The following is a 22,114-nucleotide window of genomic DNA, read 5'->3' as shown; positions in this document are numbered from 1 at the left end:
TAACTATATGACTGTTAGTCATCCTACAGAGAGGACAGGGACAAGGGTTTTGTGCTCAATTCCCTCAATGTGTCACTTAAAGACTAGATGTTTATAATGACAGACAGGTGAGCAACCATAGGGATTGAAGACGTCAACCATCACCAGTTATGATCTTTTTATTATCTGCTGAGTTACAATCCTCCAAATGTACAACTCATGACATTTACAACAAACACTTACGTTTATAGGATTTTATGTAGTTACTATGGATACATCTCCACAGGCATGTGTCTTAAGAAAGAGCACAAATCTGATAAATAACCATTCATACTTTTAAAAAAAAGAAAAAGCAAATCCGTAAACAGGGTGATGTGCTGACGTGTAGAACAAGCAACTGTCATTTATATACACACACACACACACACACACACACCTGTGGGGAAACCGTGTCTGCATTCAGACTGGGCTCCACAACACACACACACGCACATACACACGCACGCACACTTTATTTCATACAGAAGAATCCCACTAGTGGTTTAGGACTTCTTTTGGGGCTCTATTGTGTGTTACAAGTGTTCCTCACAGAGTGATCTCAGGCTGGAGTGCTCCAGTCTACTTTTAGAATTCTTAGTCTTGTGTTGATTGTCCTGTTCTTGGCTGCTCTTCATAGATTATCCTACCATTTCATGCCCATTAACAAAATAGTTTACCAAATAGATCGTCTATTGATATTTTTGGGAGTTTGTCTTCAGTGCTGCAAACACAACGTTCATCTTTAGAGATGTGGGTACACAGGGAGTCAAAGTGGTGTGAAAACAGCCGTGCACCGATTGGACAGATGTGGAGAGGTGACCTGCTTACCAACTATAACCAGGGAAAAAAATGACCGGTAGGCACTAAGCAACCAAAACATGATTTTATCTTTTGAATTCCAGTCAATACCGTCGATGTGAAACGTACGACATCTGTGATTCTACATGGACTGTATTGACTTTGATTGAAGAAACCTCTTTTTCAGGCTAAATTGCATGTTTTGTTGTTACTTTGCAAATAGCCAGTATTGTCCTTGGGGAGTTTGTATTTACAACATATTATGTCCAACTATTGGAATGTGTTGGATGAGAGCTAGCAGAGCTCCCGGTTGATGATTTCACTTGTTAGGTATTGTGTTATATTTCCAGTTTATTATTTGGGGATTTCAGGTTGGATGAGTAGCTGAACTCGAGCGGACTGAAGGTAGACTTTAATACATTTGCGTCACCTGGTTCTTTCAGGGATGGGGTGGAGTTCGCCGTACAGATGCTGGAGCGGAGGGAATGTGCAACTGGGAAATTAAAATCTTAAACTCTCTTGATCCGAGTTGTAAACAAGTGCAAAAAAGTGTAAGACTGAAGGTGTGAGTGGAGGCTGGACTTTAGGACTATGCTAGCAGTAGAGGTGTTGAATGAACAGTCACACCTTGAACAGGACTAAAACATGCACAGCTTCTATTCATTTATACTTGAGCTACATGGAACACGATGGGGCACATCATGGATGGCTGCCAACACAGGAAAAATCACAACAGGAAGTCTTTTTTTTGTTCTTTTGTGCACATTTTGTCACTGGTGGGTTACCGGTAGATGGTCTCACAGCTATGGTCGTAAAAGAGTGTTGTCTCTTATCTATTGCGTTAAGCTGTTTATGGAGCCTCAGCTATTTGAAACAGTAGATGCATGCACAAGTCGACCGGGGGCCTGGGGATGGACCAATGCAGGGAGACCAGGAACTCAACTGTGTCCATTGAGCGTTTAAGGGGTGAGGCTTTGTTAAGGAGCTCATTATTATAGCTCTCAGGGGAGAGTGATGGTGTCCTAGACAAGTCTTAAACCCGTTTCAGAGGCTTTCCAACTCTAGGTGAACTGTTGTAATTCAAAACGAAATGACAGTAGAAAAATGTTATATGATAGATCCACATCAGTCGCAGGGGACGGGGGGCAGAGACATGATCAGGTCTTGGCTGGCAGCTAACGCGACATGGTACCTTGGCACATGACCACGGGGCACAGAGGGAAGGGCATTCATGGGGGGTCACTGGGTGATCAGGTGGGTCAGGCAGGCGGTTTGGGTGGATGGCCTGTGGGCCGGGTGGGACAGTCATTTAGCTCTGGGCAGTTAATCGCTGCTCTGTGAGGGACGCCTGGTGGGAGACCGTTTTGTTGTCGTGGGCCCTCAGCTTGGACACCACGTCAATGAAGGCCAGGCTCTGGACCTCTTTGTGGAGGGGTTCTAAAGAAAGAGGAGATAGCTTTTAATATAAGCTGGTATTGAAGTACATCAGTCTATAAGTACACATTATAGAGTGAGGTTCAAGCTTACACTTCGTGGCAACTTTCTGGTTTGTTCTAAGCAATCAATGGCAGACTCAAATAAAAAGCCAACCTAAGAGAAATATATTCTGCCCTTTGTTTGAAGGGCAGAATATATTTGCTTTAGGTTGGCTTTTGTCTTAAAGTTGAAAGTGAAGTGAATTGAATCTACAAATAACTAACCTGGAAATACTGTAATGAGAATAAAAACACAATTGTTATATTTCCGAACTATTATGGCCCATTACTTGCAGTACTGTGTGAAGTAGAGTTGCAGAAGGAATCAAGTAAATTCATAAGATAACGAGGGTCCAGTTCAAATTTACAGCCAATTAAAAAAGGAATAGATGAAAAGATAGCAGGCTTCTTACCAAAGAACGATTCAATAATCTACTTCCGAAGAAGGAACATTAAGAATAAAAGTCTACAATAGAAGTCCATCTCTCCAATTAATGTTTGATCATTTAGTGTTAATATGCACTGTCACAACTCACAGTAATAAATACATGGGACCAGTCAGATGCATTATTGTTTCTTATTCTTAGGGTGGATTTCAATAATAAAGATTTGTATTTAGTTAAAGCATTTAGAGCCTCACCTGAGCCCATGACTGCACAGATGAGGATCATGGAGTTGTACTTGATCTCTGGTGCACTTCTCTCGTCTGACAGCAGCTTGTGAAGCACAGACACCAGGCTGGCCCCGACAAAGTCCTTCTCTGCTGCCACTGGGAAGCAGAAAGAAGGAAATTCAAAGAGAGCTCATTAGACAAAACTGATGAAGAAGAAAAAGTATTCAGACGTGTTCAAAATATTGACATGACAAGTGTTAAGAATAATTCATTCTCACTCTTACCCAAATCCAGCGCTGCTATGAGACCTAACGCCACCAGTGCTTCATTCTGCATAATCATATGCTCACTGGTTGCCATGGTAACTAAGTGCTTAACTCCTCCTCCCTGGATGACAGTTCTGACAACTTCCTACAAAGAAAAAAATAAATGTACTTTCAGGAACCTGAGCACCAGGAGGTTCTTGACACCATTAAGTCTCTCTGTGTGTGTGTGTGTGTGTGTGTGTGTGTGTGTGTGTGTGTGTGTGTGTGTGTGTGTGTGTGTGTGTGTGTGTGTGTGTGTGTGTGTGTGTGTGCGTGCTCTGCAACTGGCTGAACATCTGTCTGATCCATTTTTCCAGGCGTGAATTTGGCAGAAGACACACTGATCATCTATTAAATGATAGGAGGTGTAAAGGATATTTTATCTCATCTTTTCATGAATGTGTAGCGGATCTTAACTTCTTAAAGAGTCTCTGGAGAGTTACCGTAATGATGATGTTGGCTTGATCTAGTTGTTTGATTAAAAACCTGTTTTGGAATTTTTACTTCATCTTTTTTTAATACATTTGGACTTCGAGACTTAAAAAAATAAAAGTTAATAAGCTAAATGCGGCAAAATACTTGTCTCCTTGATGATGTGTTGGGACGGGTCATGGAAATGATGTATTTTTTCTTGATAATTCCTAGTTATGTTGAAAGAAGACTGTACATCTACTCCAAATGAGCACGAGGGCCTAAACACTTTGTGTTTCAGACCTTGGACTTGCTGTGTCGAATGAGGGCTGACAGGAGCCTGTTGGACTCGCCCATCACCCCGGCGTGATCTTTGGCCTCGCACCACTCCACTAGCTTCTCCACTAGCTTCCCATTGGTTCCCAGCTGGTCTGCGGCTTCGGCTGAAACATAACACACACAAGATTACATTTTGTCGGGCGTTCACATTTTTCTTTCTCATTTTTTAAAACCCAAATATACTGAAATGCATTTAATTTGGTACAGGCTTTTTTCAAAACAAGCAGAAATGACAGTTGAAGTTTTGACTTTAATTTGACTTTAACTCATTTTTTACTTCACTCCGAAGACTTTCTTCATGAAAAACCATTGTGCAGTATCGAGCATCAGTGGGCATATTGGTCTGTGGTTATGAATCAGAATTAAGGCAGAAAAGAATCCTTTGACACGACACAGCTTAAATAGAACTGACTACACGGGATTTGCTTGAAACAGGAAAAAAAAAAGATGGTGATCAAATCTCTACCTTGTGTATCGATGAGCATGCGTAACGTCCCAAGCAGCTTAAACTGGACTGGAGGCATCTCAGATTGCAAAAACTTCAACACCACGTCTGCTACTCCAGCTGACAGCATCTTGGATTTGTTTACCACTGGAGAGACAACAAGGGACATGATGCACAGAATTAAGCCTTCTTCTCTGATATAAACTATTCTTTAAATTTAGCAAATGCATAAGATGCTTTATCTTAAGGAAAAACAAAAGATGTTTTTTTTTAACCAATCAATAGTCTTGGCAGCTGTTTAGTGGAGCTAAAGCTCATAAAAAAACAACAACCATCATGTTGAATTTAACTCCATATGAAGTAGCCATGTGAGGTGCTCTGGAAGCATGATAGACCAAAAGCAACTACAAATGATGATCAAACTGCTTTCTTTAAGAAGAAGTTGAGTGGCAGTGTGACATCAGTGTTAAGACTGAGCCTTCTTATAACAGGGTCAAGATGAACAAACTACCAGGACCGTATTCAACTATAGCAGAGGGCAATCTTTTGGAAGGGAAAGGTTGTTGCTGTAAACTAGTTTATTGACTTTCCTTTAGGCAAAATGCTCTCTGTGAATTCAAATTCCCTCACGTGAACAGATACGCAGTGATATATCTAGGGCTTGTATTGTGAAAGGTTAGAACGGAATGAATGGATCTCGTCAGCGCTGCTTCTGTCAAGATTGAAAAGACTTCAGAGCCTTCATGTAGTTGTACACCATGTCATGGCAACATGTAGTTGGCACACCAGAAGTCGGCGGCTCATAGCTGGGTTCCAACAGGGATAGCAGCACAAACTACAGCTAATAGTAAAGTCAGAGTTAACCTGAAGAGGGTGAGTAGGGCATAATCCCCTGAAAATAACACCCGTTAGAAATGGCCCTATATATATATATATATATATATATATATTAGGGGTGTCAAATGATTAAAAATTTTAATCAAATTAATCAGAATTTTCAGTGGATTAATCATGATTAATCACACCTGAATCCTAACCATTTTTTCTTTCTGAAATGCATACTAAAGATAAATAACAGGACACAGATACATAATTATCATTATTATTATCATAATTATTATTTTTTACATAAATATATGTTATTGATATTTGATTTTTTAATTCATTCCAGAAAATAATCAAATCAATGTTATTTGATAAGTTACAGACTGATTTCCCTGCATGGCTCTAGAAGGGTCTCGAGCCTCTGCAGTTTATCCCACTCTGCTGCGAGTTTGTGCTCCTGCGATGACCAGACATGACCAGACATGTCAACCCTCCCGATGTATCAAAGCCCCCCCCGAAAATCTCCCGGACCGACCTTTCTCCCGATTTCCACCCGAACAACAATATTGCTGCACCACCCGTCACTGGGCGCGCCGTTTCAGACCGAACAATAATAAAGGTTACACCTTGAAGTCGAGCGCGGCGATTAGAACGACTGGCGCTGCAAAGAAATCCGCTACCACCCCCATTTCAGTGTGAAATATCCCCATACCTGGGAGGATTTAGATCGCATTGGTTTCTCTTCCTCCGCATGTTTCAGAACAGCGCTGCTCTTGCTCTGCTGGGCGGAGCTTTTCTTCTTCTCTGTTCTGCTGCGCGAGAACGGGGGGGGGGGGGGGGGGGGGGGGGGAGCGGGTCTCTGGCGCAAACAACTTGCTGAACCTGACGGCCTGACATATGCCTGCAGGTGGCAGTAATGTGTTGTATAGGATGAAGTGCATTCCCTAGAAGAAGAGGTTCTTTCCGGACCTGAATAATTTGTCACACTGCGCATGCGTGAAATGCGTCAAAAAAATTGACGTAATTAACAACAAACAGCTAATTAACGCCGTTAACGCGCTATTTTTGACAGCCCTAATATATATATATACACATTTCTACAACTGGATGGGTGCTGGTATGATTTGACTGTGTATCCGTTTGGAGACTGCAGTAACTGCTGTCCAACCGTCTTGTGTTACAGAGAGGTGCTGCTGTAATTTGGTCTACTTCATTTACAGTAACCCCATTCATAAAAATGGGGTGGACAAAATATAATGGCAGCTGGAAGTATAACAGCGAGCAGACATACGACTCTGGTGCCATGAAAACCAACGGAACCGTAACCCGCTCAATTAGACTTAGTAAAAAGACCTTACTCAGCAACGAATGGTAGTATGAACAAAGTGGACCTTTGAATGCCTCTAGAAATAGGTCCCTGGTTTGTGTGTGTGTGTGTGTGTGTGCGTGCGTAAGCTCCTCACCGGGAATGGCCAGGTTCCGCAGGGCGCTAAGTGCTGCATGCTGAACGGTGACGTTGCCTTCCTCAACATGACGGTCCAACAGCTCCAGAAGCTTCTGCACGATTCCAGTGTCCACCATGTGGATGCAATTTCCATCTATATAAAGCCAAAGAAGTGTAAACCTTGATATTGTGTCAGACACTGAGCAGTGCTCGGTCTCTATTACATTACTGCCATTCTTTTTAAATGTACACATGTGTATGTGGCTTTGTCATTATTGACTATTTTATTATTGCAACAACACAAGATTAAATGAGATGAAGACCACTTTAAATACTAGATTATATATACGTATATAATATTTGTCTTTAGGAATAATGAAATCTTTGGTCTGTAATTCACCCCTCATCTCCTCACAAGGGTAAGTGAGACTTACCGTTGCGAGCAAAATTGGCAATAGCCAGAGCCCCAGCAAGCTGCAGCTGGTGGTTATGAGACGGAATCCAGGACAGGACCCTCTGGAAGACACTTCCCTTTCCTCCCTCAAACAGCTTCTGCATGGACTCGTCTAGCCAACAGAGGGAAGACAGGTTAGGGTCTGGTGCTAGGCAACATGCCACAGACGGAGCCTCATAGGAAACGTTTGGGCATTCTGGGTTATAAAGGCAACAGAGGCTTCATTCACACTGTGGAGGGGGTACATAACATGATATCATTTTTTTCTGCACAGGGTTTTGGGACAGGGGAGGTTGCAGACTGTAAAGCCTTTTCAGGCTAATTTTGTAAATTGTGATATTGGGCTATTCACAATAAAATGAATTGAATAAACCCTTCTCTTTTACAGCATGTTGTCTTACTCAAGTGGCCATGAATATTTGCCTCTTGCCAACTAAATGAACCAAATCTGTTACAAACTGCACACTACATTCAGTTTCTGTATAGGAGCAAAGGGGACAGACAGACTTCCAGCATCAGTTGGACATTCAGTTGGACATTTTGTAGTCTGATCTGTGTCATTCCAGTAAGGATATTTAGATCACAACACGTTCAGGTATGATTCACTACAATAAAACATTTAAACAAAAGGTTGAATTTTTAATACTTAAGATTGTGCAGGGTAGAAGACTGTGTGCATCTATATTGTATAGGTTGTGTCTTCTGTTCATAAAATGAGTCACTGAGGGGATGATGATGACCTTGATTCCATCCTGCTCCAGTAATCTAAGTACATGTGATTAATGACTTATACAAGGTTATCTTAAAGTGCAGATGAAGAGGGAATTTCACTATGGGTGCCTATGAATATAGTGTGCTGTGGAGCTGGATTCAAATATTTATGAACCACACTCCATCTTAAAATATCTTTCTGAAAATACATTTCACTATACATGTTATGACAGAACACATCAACCTAAGCACGTTTCCAGTGGTGTTTACCCCCTAGCAGCAAGAGAACCATGAGGTCAGAGGCAGTCTTGAGCTGGGCGACGTCCTCCTCCCTCTCTCCATCTACAGTCTGGGACACCACCTCCAGGAGACACTCCACCAGACCTGCCTCCACCAGCTGGAGCTTTATTACATCTGGCAAAGGGGAAGCAGGAGAAGCCATTTAGAGCAGACATGAGTGAGCGGTGTGAGGCATAATGCAGTGGTGCATCATATCTGCATCTCATGATGAAGGGTACCAAGCAAGTAGTTTCAACCAAATCTATTTTCTTGTTTCAAATAGGGACCTGTGCAGTTTTTCCCCTACTATTATATTCGGGGGTACCCCACATTCGGAAAATGTGACGAAATGGAATTTAGATATTTAAGTTTATTGCTGGTCTGTTGTCATCACTATTTCCTTAGTATTTTCTATAATTGATCCCATGTGGAGGGAAAATACACCTGTAGTAAATCTCTTCTAGGGGTTTAAGTACAGTGGTTTGGTTGACTATTTCATACTTCTAACCCACTTCATCGTTCTGGAAAATATTGTAATGCACTACTTTTATTGAAAATAGTTATTTTTTAATACAGGGATGCCACATCCCAAACATTACAACCATGGTATAATAACTTAATTATCAAACTGTATATGGAGTTCTGGAATGTTTGTCAGAAGAAGAAAAGAAATCGAATGGGGCTCAGAAATATTTCCATAAACATTACTATAGTTTATTAAATAAACCATTGCAAAAATGATCTGAGATTAATTGATAGCAAAGTTAGTTTTCTACAAGGAGACACCTTGTATAACCTTGCTGTCCTTTTTATGTCTGCACATAACGCCTGCGTGCTTCTGAGAAAGCGCAGCTGGGGAAATGCAGAAGCTTCTGCCAAGACTTTGGAGATGACTGCTGTTCTGGAAAGCATGCATCACAGTAAGGTGACTATTCACAATCGGAAATAAAGAGATGAGAGAACACTGCAGTCTGTCACTAGCTTATATGATATGGCATCCTGTGGAACTCAAAGATCATCATTTAAAAGAGATCAAATTAATTTAAAAAAAATACCATTTTCTGCAAGTGGAGCCAGAACCTCAAAAACCATTTCCTTCTTCTCGTGCTCGGACTGCTTCTGGAAAAGACGCACCAGCTCCTCAGCAATATTGGTAGATGCAAACTGCTCTTTGCTGGACTCTGAAGGGAAAGCAATCTATTAATATCTTTAATATTCTTGTATACAAACAAATATTCTTCCTTGAGCATTAACAAAAGGTTTGCAAATTGTCAGAACGAACACACACACACACGCACGCACACGGCGAGGTATGTACAAACATGCTGCACGGAGGTGAAAGCGCAGACTGCCTTTTCGTGGTGAGGGTCAAGGGGAAATTTCCCATAAAGAGATGGGAGGGGATGCGTAAAGTGAGCCTAATTATGTATTCCGTGGTATATACAGAAAAGACCTGTGAAAGCGCACCTCCGTTTTTAGGTGAAAATTCTCTGACTTTTTAAAGCAGGTGTAAACAACAATGCGGGTTTCCTCGCATGTGCCTCCTGGGGAAATTACAGCAGTAATCCGAGCTAGACAGCGACATAGGCCAAGGGAGAAATCGTGACATTGCATCTCCGACTCAGCGTTCACATTCCATCCCAGCAGTCCAGAAGGAGGTCCATTCACTTGTGCGTTTAACGTTTAAATGCCTGCAATGTGCTGCATAGTGGAAACTGGCCGTGGCGCTGATAACACTACCTTTAGAAATGTACGTTCATGAGGGCCTCAGTGTATATATACACAATTTTACACACATTTTAGAATGTTGCTAGGTGTGTTAACCATTGGTGTTTAGAATTACTCACCAAGTTCAGCCAAATTCCCAAAGGCAATAAGACACATTTCCGTCAAGGCCGTGTTGTGGGAATGGATGCCTAGCAGCTTCACCAGAGTGGGAATCACACCCATATTGATCAGCTGAGCCTGTAAGGAATCTGTAAAAAAAAAAAAAATACAAGATAAAGACAGGGCTCCAATGTGTTTTTCCAAACATGGCGAAGAGGAAAAACAGAAATTTGAGTTTTGCTTGAAAGCCGATTTGCTTTACTTAAATAAATATGTTATCAAAAGCTGATTTGCTGCTAAAGCGTTAAGACGTAAAATGTCCATTATTTTGTTAAAGCACCTGGATTTTTGTTGCCCATTGTACAACATTTTGTTCAATACAAGCAAAGTTATCTCAGTCAATGAGTTTACTCATTGTCACATGGAAGACAGTCATGTAGTTAATTTATTATCTTAGCCTGGTGGCAAGCAGGACAATTTACAGTTCAAAATATGCATTTGTACCATCAACTCCTATCTCATAAATGTCTGAAGTGGAACTGATCATGTTAATGATTCACCAAAAAGCCATACCTATCTAAATGGGGCTAATTTACAAATTCAGAACATTTCTCTTATTCAGGAAATGCCTCCACGTGGCTGACAACATGGCGACGACCAAGCCGGCAGATAGCAGTCAGCAGTGCTGAGGGAGCCAACAGGGTGAACCTAGAGTGGAGCCAGACGGTAACCGGTGCAGAGCGACCAGCTACAAAGTTAAAAAGGCCAGCGAGGCGTGAATGAAGGAGACAGATTCCCTTGTAGCTTTACTTACATAATAGTTCTTGGCTGCTTTATTAAGTTAAGGAAGGCCACACTATATTGTCCCGCAAGGGGTTTTGTCTCGGGCTCCTTATATATGAAAAACTAAAATATTTTTTTGACACATTAGATCAATCACAACAACATTTAAACACTTAGACTACATAACAAGAGTTTCAATGTGAACCCTGCATTAAAGAGTAATTTACACCACAGAAAGTGGACATGCATCTGCCATTAAATGGAAAAAAGTGGTGGAGCTATTCAACGTGCCGAGAGAGCAAAGGGAAAGTATATAGTGTAAGAGAAAAACCAGGGAGAATGAGTGGTGGAGAAAGACAAAATAATGGAAAGCTGAGCAGACCAGATGACAGAAGAGACATTTCCAGTTAAAGCCTCTAGAACAGGGATGTCAAACATACAGCCTGCAGGACGGGTCCAGCTTGGCCCACCAGATGACTTTGATAGTGTGAGAATAACAGAAAGACATAAATTGCATTTCTGTAAAAAGTAGCTACTATTCCTAATTGTCAACGTGACCATCGACAATGAATTTTACTAGTCTGGCCCACTTGGGAACAAAGTGGGCAGTAAGTGGCCCCTTAACTGAAATGAGTTTGACACCCCTGATCTAGAACATTACTCAAATAGATCTTCCTATTGAACCAGAACTTCTAGCAGGACACGCTAAAGCTCAAATTCATGGAAATGTAAGAAGTTAACAAGTCACTTAAACATATGTGTTGTTTGAACAGCAATCATAAGAGAGGGACAATGATATTTGATTATCATCCCCATGCTGTATTGGATCTCACTGATACAACGGTTTGCAGAGCCTTAAGAGATTGAATATCCAAGAAGCACGAGCATTCTGGGAGATTCAGCAAGTACAAAAGAGCACGCGTGTAACCCTTAAGAGTAAAACCGCTTGACTTCGGATTAATAAAAAACATAACCTAAGTATGGACATACCCGTTTGGCGTTGAGTAGTAACAGTACAGAAGAAAAATAGAAAGTCTTCCCATTACAAAGTTACCAGTGAGCGCTGACTGATAAATGTCCTGCCTTGCAACCACTTACATTACATGTCATTTAACTGACGCTTTTATCCAAAGTGACTTATATTACATTTTACCCATGGCTTACATTTGGCCTGGGGAGCAATTAGGGGTTAGATGTCTTGCTCAGGGACATTTCGACATGGCACATGGGGCGGCCGGGATTCAAACCCCCAACCTTGCGGCTCCCAGCGCATCACACTTGTAACAGAGACAGAAACTGTAAGCATAGTCCACAAAGGTATTAGCAGGAATACAGTGGAAGGGAAATTGACCTTTCTCAGGTAAAGTCATAATAAATATCACAGTAAGCTTAGAGAGAGTAATGCAGATCATTAATGAAGAAAGAGACCTATGGTAGAGATAGCATTCTAGGTAAATAGAAGGATAATCTAAAACCTAAGCACGATACATCAAATATGGGTAAAGTTACTTAAATATGTACTCTTACTCTTTTTTGCTCATTTTTACCATATTTTGAAAACATTTTATACAAGTTTTCTGAAAGTAAGACTGGGCCGTACGTTATGAATGTTTCACCTGTTTCACACGTCGGCAGGCTGCAAAATGTAGCAGCGGTCGGAGCTATGTGTACTGAGATGGAGTTATAACTTTATAACAACAATTAAAAACCCACAACTAACACTCGAAAACACTTAAAAGAGCGATTCAGGAGGAACAAAGAGACATCAGAAATTCACAGATACAACTTGTTCCCAAGAGAAGAGCTCTGTCGGCTGTTTAGAGTTTTTTTGGTTTTTGACAAATCAATCATTGATCAGAAAACGATTTATTGCAAAGTGTGTCGAGCCACAACAGCCAACAGCGGTCCAACGCGAGTTGGCCAGCAAGCGGGGAACGACGGGTGAACAGCTGTTCAGTTCAATCGTTAATATTACAATTAAGACCAGAAATAAATCAACCCTATGGCAGAGCTATACGGCAAGTAATCTGGTAACTATAAATGTCTGTAAAAACAATTGAGACAAACTTGAATTAGTTAAATCGATGGAGCTAGACCAAAGGCTGCGTGTCACCACTAGTTACAATGCATCCTCTAAAAAAAAAGTGTGGTCTGCGTGTGGTGGTAGACCTGGATTAGCGAAAGTTTACAAACTAAACGTAATGGAGCAAGGGAGAGGGAGAAAAGGTACTGCTACTATGAAAGATGAATCTCTGCAAAGATGAATAACTGCAGATTACCAAAAAGATGGATTTGGAGAAGCAAAAGACAGCATAGTAGAAAAGATCAAGAGAGGCATCAGTCCAAAAACAGCAAAGCATGGCATGTTCAGTGCAACCATATGACCTAATGACAAATAAATGAGGGGACATTGCCTGTGTATAAGAAAGAGAACATCCGCTGATTAGTTGAGATTAGTTAACAGTTGTTCTTGGGGAAGATGGTCATTACCATTATCATTGCTATAGTTCATCAGCATGCCACAAAAGACAGTCAAGAGCTTCTCATTTTCCGGCTCAGTATTTTGGGAGAGGGATTTAATGTGTTCAGCTACTATCTGAGCCCCTCCTGCCAGGTCAACTGCACTCCTGCCCTCATCTGCAAAACAAAGAGGCCAGGACACAAATCAAGCACATAGAAAATGAAAAATAAAAAAATCGAAGAAAATAACCACAACCTGGAAATATACATGTGAAAGCAATGTGAAGTGAGTAGTACAAAGTATAAAAATAAAGAGGCAAACCAAGGATAGAAGACATTTAAAATATTTGTGGCATTATAAAAGCAGTTAAATGATTATTATTGTATGGCCGCCAAGAATTAAAAAACAAAACAATCCACAAATGCATGATTATAGAAGTGCACTGCTTCTTAGCTTCTTTAAGACACAAGAGAACATCACTACAGCTAGTGTGCTAATAGCAGCAACCTAATACACATAATAGTTTTAGTAATTCATTCATTAAGAACAATGAATGTATGTGGGATTATTATCTTACTTATGCATACAGATATATGATAATAATAATAATACATTATCATATAGTTTAGATAATATATGTTTTGATCTTTGAGTTGATTTACAGATGGTTGTTCACTTATTAGATTATTGTGTAATTGTATTAATGCATTGCTGTTGTGAAACCTCTGGGTAGAGTTGATCATGTTGCTCTAACAGTCTATGTCAGGGTGCTGGTCAGGATTTCTTCCTAGTCATATAGGAAGGGATCCCTTCTTTACTTTGTAGACCCTATATAAGAAATGTATGTCGTGACCATGATATTACCCATTTTTGCTTAAGAAAAGGAGTTTGGCAAGTGTTTGAGTAACAAAAAAGGTTAGATTATATTTTCATGAACTGAACAGACAACTCCTAGACTGGACATTGTTGTGACGAAGTCAATCATAAGGTAGTCAATTTACAAAATAAACACTAGGGCTTGAGACTATCCTCATGTTTACGTTTACTTAAAAGGATATATCAAGAGAGAAGTAGAGTCATATTCATAGGCCTGATTCAGATAAGGCTTTTCAATTCATTTCATTTTCATTTTCTAATGTCCCATTAAATAATAATAAATATAATAAAGCAAAATAAGTATAACAAAACCATCCAGTTTCCTCGGACCCTCCCATCAGATCGGATATGTAAAATGTTCCCAAAAAAACAGGATTGAAAAGGAAAGAAACCTCAGGAAGACTAATTGGAGAGGGATTCCTTGGATGAAGAGTAGTGCAAAAGATGCCACGTGTACACAATGAACAACATGATGAGATTAGAAAGAATAAAAGGCCACTTCCGCAAAGTTTTACTTTTGCAGCCTACTAGCAAGGAACCCAGGGTTGTCATGGGAATTTGCCGATTCAGACAATTTCAGGAAGGGACAGTGTGAAAGTAAGATGACATATTGAATACCCGGCGAGAAAAAAGTCCACCTAAGGAACAAGTTGATGCTAAGAGTATAGTTCAAGTATCCTGGGGTCCGGTCAAACGGAGCGTGACATCAACAGACTGATCCCCGCAGCACTCACTCAGGTTGTGAAAAGCGCCCTGAGCATGAAGGCAGAGCTCCAGGTTTGCCTAGCCTATGCTCATGGGGTTGCCCCTGACAACTTACTGAAAGAGAAAACCAGACAACCACACAAATTCTCCCATCCCTTTCAATGTGGAAAACAACTTTAACACTGCCTTCTAGCAGGAAATGTCCAACAGAGAACCCTGTCAGCCCCATGTTGTATCGAATGAATCATATCCAGGCTACAAATACATAGTAGGAAGGAGATTGGGGAGGCAGTGGGGAGGCTATGATGGCAGGCACCAACATCTGAAAGAGGCCTGAGGGAGAGCCACCGCTCCTTCACATTGAAAGTGCTCCCTGGGGGCGGGCCAGGCCATATTTAAGATGCTTGTCTGAATATACCTGATCAAGTTATTAACAATGTCTTCAACAGAAAACACATGTGCTAATTTAATAGTTGTTGTCATAAGTCATGTTAAAAAAATGGTGCTGTATTGCAATTCTTTTGACTCACCTTTCATGTGGTGACAATCATGACAGTATTATATATGTATGTATGTATGCACGGATTATTATTTAGACAGAATCAGCACTGTCGAACCCCTATTTAGCATGTTAAACTGCAACTGATTTCCAAACATTTTTCCGTTCTCCCAATGAGAGTGTGCTTTTTTAAAAAGGTAGCAGCTGCATCTCCACACCCGCGTCTTTGAATTATGCTGCGCCCCCCCCCCAACCTACACTCAAACAAATGTTGCATCCCCCTAGATTCCACAGACTGCAAGCTTTTCAATAAGAGGACAAGCCATGCACGCCCCTGACAGCTGTGATTAAAGCCTCTAAAGCGTGCTGTATGATCAAGCTTCAAGTTGGCTACCCCTCCTTCAGGTCATCACTAAACAAATGTTAACATGGTTTTATTTTTAAGAGAAAATCTCAAATCTCAAGACTCTTTTTCATAAACCCTTTCTGGATCCTAACTTCAAAAATACAATAAGCAAATGTATATTCACTTTGTTTGCATTATGAAATATAGTGATTCCATTAGCAATGTCCACTTGTATTGCTAACTCATTTATGAATATATTTTCATACCTTTAGTTGCAGAAGGCAAACAGCTGTTTGTTGTTTTAAAGGATAGGTAATACTTATCTATATACATTTCTTCTTTCAAAACATAACTATGGTAAGAACATCTGGTTAATATTCAAACAAAGTTCATTCACTAAATATTAAACAATGTTTAAGGTCATTCATAAAAACTAAGGGAACAATGGATTTCTTTTCTAAGACTTCCTATTAACTGAAATCATACTAGATGTTTTCAGTCCTTGTCATTATTATTGTTGTTCTACTTACTATCATACAATTTTAAGTGTTCAAAGCTAACCGTCAGCAGAGCAGCAGTGGTAGTACACAAGGCTGAATGCAAAGACCTCCCTCCGTCAAAGGTCTGTGTGGCTGAAACAAACATAAACATCAAAGCTTTCGGAAGTTCAATCAGATGTGTGACCCCTTTTCTGTGTGTTGGTGACTATGTGAGTGTGTTGGTGTGAAACAGACTCGTACTTACGGCTGTCATAGCAGATGTTGCCAAGTGCTCGGCCAGTCTGCAGCAGAACCTCCTGGTTGCTGGAGTTTAACAGTTGAGCTAGAGGAGGGATGAGGCCGGCTTCCACGCAGGGACTCCGCATGAACTCTGAGAGAGGGAGAGGCATTGGGGGACAGGTCTGAATCAAACGCTCTCAACGGGGAACTTCACTCTGAGTATCTGTAGTAAATGGAGTGATCACATGATCAAAATATGCAGAGCCTTAAACAAATGTATGTTTAAATGATAATAATTAACCAATTAATGCATTGTCCCTGACAATCATTATGCCTGTACGAGTGAAAAACACAAAACAACGGCTTCAAATCTGCTCAAGATTTATTTTGTGTGTCCTCAGATATAACGGGTGTGTAAATCAGCTTGTTCACAAAGAGACAGTTCCAAAAATAAAAAAAGGATGGAGATAAATCTGACATTAATGTGACATGCTAAGGATTTAAGGGAGTTTGGATGTTTGGAAGCGTTTGTGCCAATGCTCCATAGTAAGTGTCTTACAACATTAGATAGAGTTAGGACAAACAGAAATGAACAGCGCCGGAGAAAAGGAACATAGTGCTGTGGACACAGGTGGCAGCAAAAGCTTTTTCGACACCTAGGTAAAACATGACTTCAAATAACTGACTCGACCGAAGGAAGCGTAGAAAATTGTTTCAGCTCCCCATCAGAAAGGCCGTCTGAAGGCAATGTAAAGGACTGAAGATATTCTAAATAAGGGTGTATAATTAGTTTCCACCACTGCTAGATCCATTAAATATGCGTGACAATATATTTGTTATTAGTCCCTGGAGTGAATGCTGATTGCAACTTTTCCAGTTGTTACTAGGTGCTTACAATGTCCTTAAAGCCTCAGAGGGCCGGGCCCCGGCAGATAAAGTTTGGGAACCACTGCATTAAGGTGATAGTAGGAATGAGGTGGTAACCATTTAACATGTTCTGGGATGTGAAAGAGATTTCTCACTAATGAGCACACTGCTCATATATATATATTTGGGAGCTCCTGTTGCATCATGTGGCTTCGAATGGAGATGAGACACAATTCTCTGGTTTGGGCTAATTAATTGGACACCTTTTTGCATTCAATCTTAGTGAATGATAGCTTTGAGCTATCATCTCACTTCATGATTATAGAAACATACAATCCTCACGAGTATGGTAAGTATGATGAAATACAGAAAGGATGAGAGGAAATTGAAATCTGACAAATAGTGGAAAAGAAATTCAAGATGTTTCTGGTTGAATGGTTTGAAAACCAAACCTCACCATTTTTGGCCAGCTCGGCTATGATGTTGGCCACTTTAGGGGTGCAGGAGGACTGGGGGCGTAGCAAGGTGGGGAGCAGGGGGAGAACGCCCATCTCCTGGATCTTCACACTGGCCTCAGTGTCTGCAGGAGAAATAAAGAGAATGAATTTCACAATAAAAAGGAATTTAAAGTGAGGTTGCATCATGAGGTTATGGTGTGTCATTATATTGGGGGAGTGGGGGGGGTAACACACACACACTTCACTTCAAAATGAAGACTTGAAAATCAAGGTTGTTGCAGTGTGGACGATCAGTGTAAATGTTTTAAAAGGGTAAACATAGTAGTGTGCATGTGGCTTCAGAACACCACAAAGCAGGTGTTAAACCGGCCCTACTTACTGTTGTTGGCGAGGGCTTTCAGCATGCAGTCCAGACAGCTCTCCACGCTGTCAGTGGCACTGTCTGTGGACACAAGCTTCAGCTTCTCGAGGGCACCACTCAGGTTGTCTGAAAACAGAGACGTGAAGTGAAAAGTCTGGGAGTCAGAAAGCCTTGAGAGATTGCTGCAGGTCAGTCACAGCGTAGCTGCTGTTCAGGCTGCACAACACATTGACTTGTGCCGGGAACTACCGCCCGCTCACTTGGTTGTTCTCTGAAACATCTAAACAGGAGGAGCAGGGATAATACTGACTAATCGACGATTGAATCATCAGCCCGCTGCCCAAGCACTGTTTTCTCTCCACTTCTCTGGGAAAAATCCATCACCTAGGCGATAAACTAATGGCCCATTAGTGGAATATCCGGGTCCAGTAATATTTACTGTCCTCAACAAGAGCAAGTAGGCAGAAATGCGGATACTATTTAGTTTTAAGTTATATTCTCTCTTCGCAGTGTTACTTCTTCTTTATTATGAATGTAATATGCGATAAATTGACTTATCGCACACTCGCTAAAATAGAATGCAATCATTTTTGGTGGTGCAATATTCATTTTACATATAAATAAACGTTGATTGCGCACACACAGATACAGAGCTAACACAGATCGGTGAAGAGAATAAGATAAAATAAAAAGATTTAAAAAGTCCCAATGGACTTGATTACGAAGACACAACGTTCGGCTTCAGTTTGCTTTAAGCCGAACGATGGAGGGGAGCCTATCAATGGGAACGAGCCGGTGCGTCGACTGTTTAAAAACAAGCAACACATCTAAGTTAACAACAACCATCTGACAAGTCTTGCAACCTGAACTAGTTGGTTCCTCTGGACTGCTTGTTCGCCTCTTTGGCCGGGAGGAACGCAGGGCGACGTCCCTGGACAACCAGCAAAACGTTTTTCATGATATCACCATTTAAAGTGCTTTCCATAGAGGGTTAGGGCGGGGCTCATTCAGGCAGGGGGCCCTTCTGATATAATAGTAGGGGAAATACTGTGTTGATGTGTGTATATTTTAGATTGTATAGTAGTCACTCTGAATTACCGGTCACCCCATCTGCCTCTACAGTTGGATTCAAGGCCTTGTCCATTGCTGCCCCCTCCCTGTAGGACTTTCTCCCCCCCACATCTCAGACATTCTCATTCAATCGCCACTTTCTAAGCTGCACTTAATTCAAATGTGCACATTGACAGAGGGGCGTCACAACCACTGAGAGCATTTGAGGGGGGGCCTAAGACGGCTGCTGTGCTCACATTAACCCACTGAACATAGTTTATTGATACAGAGTTTCTCCTGCCATTATGTCACAGGGGCACCTAGTAAGTGACAACAGAGTGACAACAGAGAGTGACAACAGTCGTTTCCAGCTGTATGACGGTGTGTAAAAAATTCATACCGTAAGGAAACTTGAAACCGGTATACTGGATTAAACGGGATACCGCCCAGCCCTACAATGAACTATTATGTTATATAGGCTTCTGAACTGAAAATCCAATCATTGACACAATTACAACAGTGACATACATGGTCCAGCCATGTGCTAGTCTTATTATTTGGACTCATTTATGAGGAGTACAAGTCATCAATCGACTCCACTAAAACCAGACACTGGCTCAAAGATTTGTAAGTCCTGCACATCCATAACATCACTCCTAGAATTCATAAATATCAGTGAAATAAACTAATTACATATTGTTTATTACCCCATAACTTCATCAGCTGACTAATGTGCCTAAGAGGTTATGAATGTCTATTACAACAAACCAGGTAATGATTGCATAAGGATTGCAGACCCTATTGCGGTGACCTGGTTGTTTCTGTTGGTTGCTTGTGCACCGCACAACCCACACATCCACCCTCCATAATAATAGATAGACAACTCTAGTGATCCAGCCTGGGATCAGACTTTATGAAATATCAGAAGCACTGTATGCACTGTGAAACCAATAACGCTCCGTGTACCACCCAGAGATGCAGTATCTGGGAACAGTTACATCTTAGAATGCAGTGCAGTATAGACCGCCGGTTCCTATTGCGTAATAGCTGTGGAGATCGAGGAGTGATCTGCTTCATCAACGGCACTGCCATTTCACGGGATGCGCATTCATTGGCCACCTGGGTCCTTCACGCTTCATCTCCAATCCCCGCCGAATCCACACGAGGCGGAGGCAATACGTTCTATTTTCGGGGCTCGCGTTGCTAAATGGAAAACAATCACGACCACTGAGAGCGGAGAGTGCACGGAGAGAGTCGGGGAAGCTACCCCACCCGAGGACGGAAGCGTGCACGCGCACGGATACATGATTTAGCAACTGTCAGCTCTCAATTGACCAAGAGTTATAAATCATAGAGCTATGCGGCTAAATTGAATCAAAAGGGTATAGATGCATGATTAAATAGTGAGTATAAATCAACAATCTACCATAAATGACTAAACGCTTGTCAATAATCAGTTAAACGTTTGACGGTTAAGTGGAAAGAGCCGTTCTTGTTAGCTAACTCGGCTCAGAGTGCGCTGGTTGCTAACGGTCTACTCACCCATCTCAACAAGATGTTGCTTCGGAATACAAAACGAGATGTTAAGCTCTCCGGGTGCAGATGTAAAAACAAGTCGTAACCGGAGGCCCCACTTTCCCCGCAATTGAAACTGGCAGAGTTATCGGGTTACGGTTAGCTAGCTGGTTAGCCAGTTAAATAGCAACAGTGGCCGCCGAGCCGGTCGGGAAGTCGCACTCAGATGGAGGCAGCTGTACAGCAGCTTGTACACCGGGTGACTACCACGTTAACACATCTGACTTCCTCTCACATTTGCACAAACAGTCAAGACCTACTGCCTGGCGCTCCGTTGAACGACTGGTTCTGTCTGACATGCTAAAGCCGAGGATTTAGAGCACGTTTTCCGGTTAGAGCCTTCAAAATAAAACCATTTTAAGGTGTCGTGTAGAACATCACCGGTAGATGGCAGTCTGAGACTTGTCAGGAAGCACAGGCCAGCTGCTCAACAAACCAATGATTTCGAAGGCTGGTGGAAGTTGTAGTTGTAGTAGTTTGTATTTTGTTTTTTTATACATATAAACTGTGTTGCACCTCGTAACCACTAGCGGCTGTCCAATACTGGCCAACGGGTGTCGCTCCACCTTGAGCCCAAAAAAGAAAAGATAATATTAAATCATGAAAATTGTCAATATTCAGAAAGATCACCGATTTTATCTTCATTCAAGCAGACGAGAGACTGACAGTATGTATTATATCACATTGATTAATATTTGATATATATTTGATATTATACTGAATTGCCTGTGAGGGTGACCATAATTAGATTGTAGATTGTTGCAGCAAAACTATTTTGAGTATACTCAACATGTTCAGTGCTGTTGATTTAAAAAACACACAATTTTAAGTTCCTCCAATTTAATAATATATGTGTTTTGAATGTACCTGAGTACATGCGACTATCAAATGCAATATTTTAAGTGCTGTTAACTCAAGTATATTAGTAGGTCTGATTAATAATGTTAAGTTTGACAAACTAGGATAGAATGTGTTAGGACAACAAATTTGAAGTTGGGTTTTTTAGAGTGAAGGGGGAGGTGCTCATATGTGTGATGTTTTTGCCAAACAACAGTGTCATAGACAGGTTATGGAGTCAGGAAACACTAAAAGATCAGATAGGAATGAATCCCATTGTCTCAGATAAAATTAAGTCTAAAGTAAATTGTTTTATACAGTTAGATATTAAATATAAACCTTCAGGATTCACACTGTTATCTACCAAAACATGTCATACAGAGTGAGATGAAACGTTAATATGGTTTCATCTTGGACCTGCTTTAGGTTGAGGTCAGACTAGATGTATAAGGTTTTGGAGTCATCCAGTAACATTGGATTGGTTTCCAAATGGGGATGTTTGACATATATATCCTCATTTTTCTTACAGTATAAACTGTCCCTTGTGAAAAGGAGAAAATGTCAGGGACACCTTGTGTGGGGGAAGGGTGGCAGAGGGAGAAGGAGACGTCTTGCTCACTACTCCCCAGCTCT

At 41.1% G+C, this 22,114-nt stretch overlaps 1 protein-coding gene across 2 annotated transcripts; it reads right to left on the bottom strand.

Annotated features, from left to right (window-relative positions):
* Positions 1-142: 142 nt before the first annotated feature.
* Positions 143-20,973, bottom strand: rap1gds1 (RAP1, GTP-GDP dissociation stimulator 1). 2 transcript variants are annotated; one of them, XM_037477917.2, is made up of 15 exons: positions 20,612-20,973; positions 18,038-18,145; positions 17,658-17,780; positions 16,359-16,484; positions 13,218-13,364; positions 9,965-10,093; positions 9,173-9,298; positions 8,109-8,252; positions 7,108-7,239; positions 6,693-6,827; positions 4,426-4,551; positions 3,924-4,063; positions 3,189-3,315; positions 2,932-3,060; positions 143-2,253 (listed from the first exon to the last, which is right to left on the bottom strand). In XM_037477917.2, the coding sequence occupies exons 1-15, from the start codon at positions 20,613-20,615 to the stop codon at positions 2,126-2,128; spliced, it is 1,824 nt and encodes a 607-aa protein (XP_037333814.1). In that variant the 5' UTR covers positions 20,616-20,973; the 3' UTR covers positions 143-2,125. The 2 variants fall into 2 exon arrangements, with proteins under 2 accessions (XP_037333814.1, XP_037333815.1); XM_037477918.2 differs by lacking the exon at positions 13,218-13,364.
* Between the last annotated feature and the right edge of the window lie 1,141 nt (positions 20,974-22,114).

The sequence above is a fragment of the Pungitius pungitius genome, chromosome 1, assembly GCF_949316345.1.
Source record: "Pungitius pungitius chromosome 1, fPunPun2.1, whole genome shotgun sequence".
NCBI lineage: Eukaryota > Metazoa > Chordata > Actinopteri > Perciformes > Gasterosteidae > Pungitius > Pungitius pungitius.
This window is presented reverse-complemented; position numbering and strand designations above follow the sequence as displayed.

Coding starts and splice junctions, on each gene's coding strand:
- rap1gds1 (XM_037477917.2), bottom strand. Junction 9,299..9,964: donor TGGGAATTTGGCTGAACTTG/GTGAGTAATTCT, acceptor CTTTCCCTTCAG/AGTCCAGCAAAGAGCAGTTT. Junction 3,316..3,923: donor TTCGACACAGCAAGTCCAAG/GTCTGAAACACA, acceptor TTTTCTTTGTAG/GAAGTTGTCAGAACTGTCAT.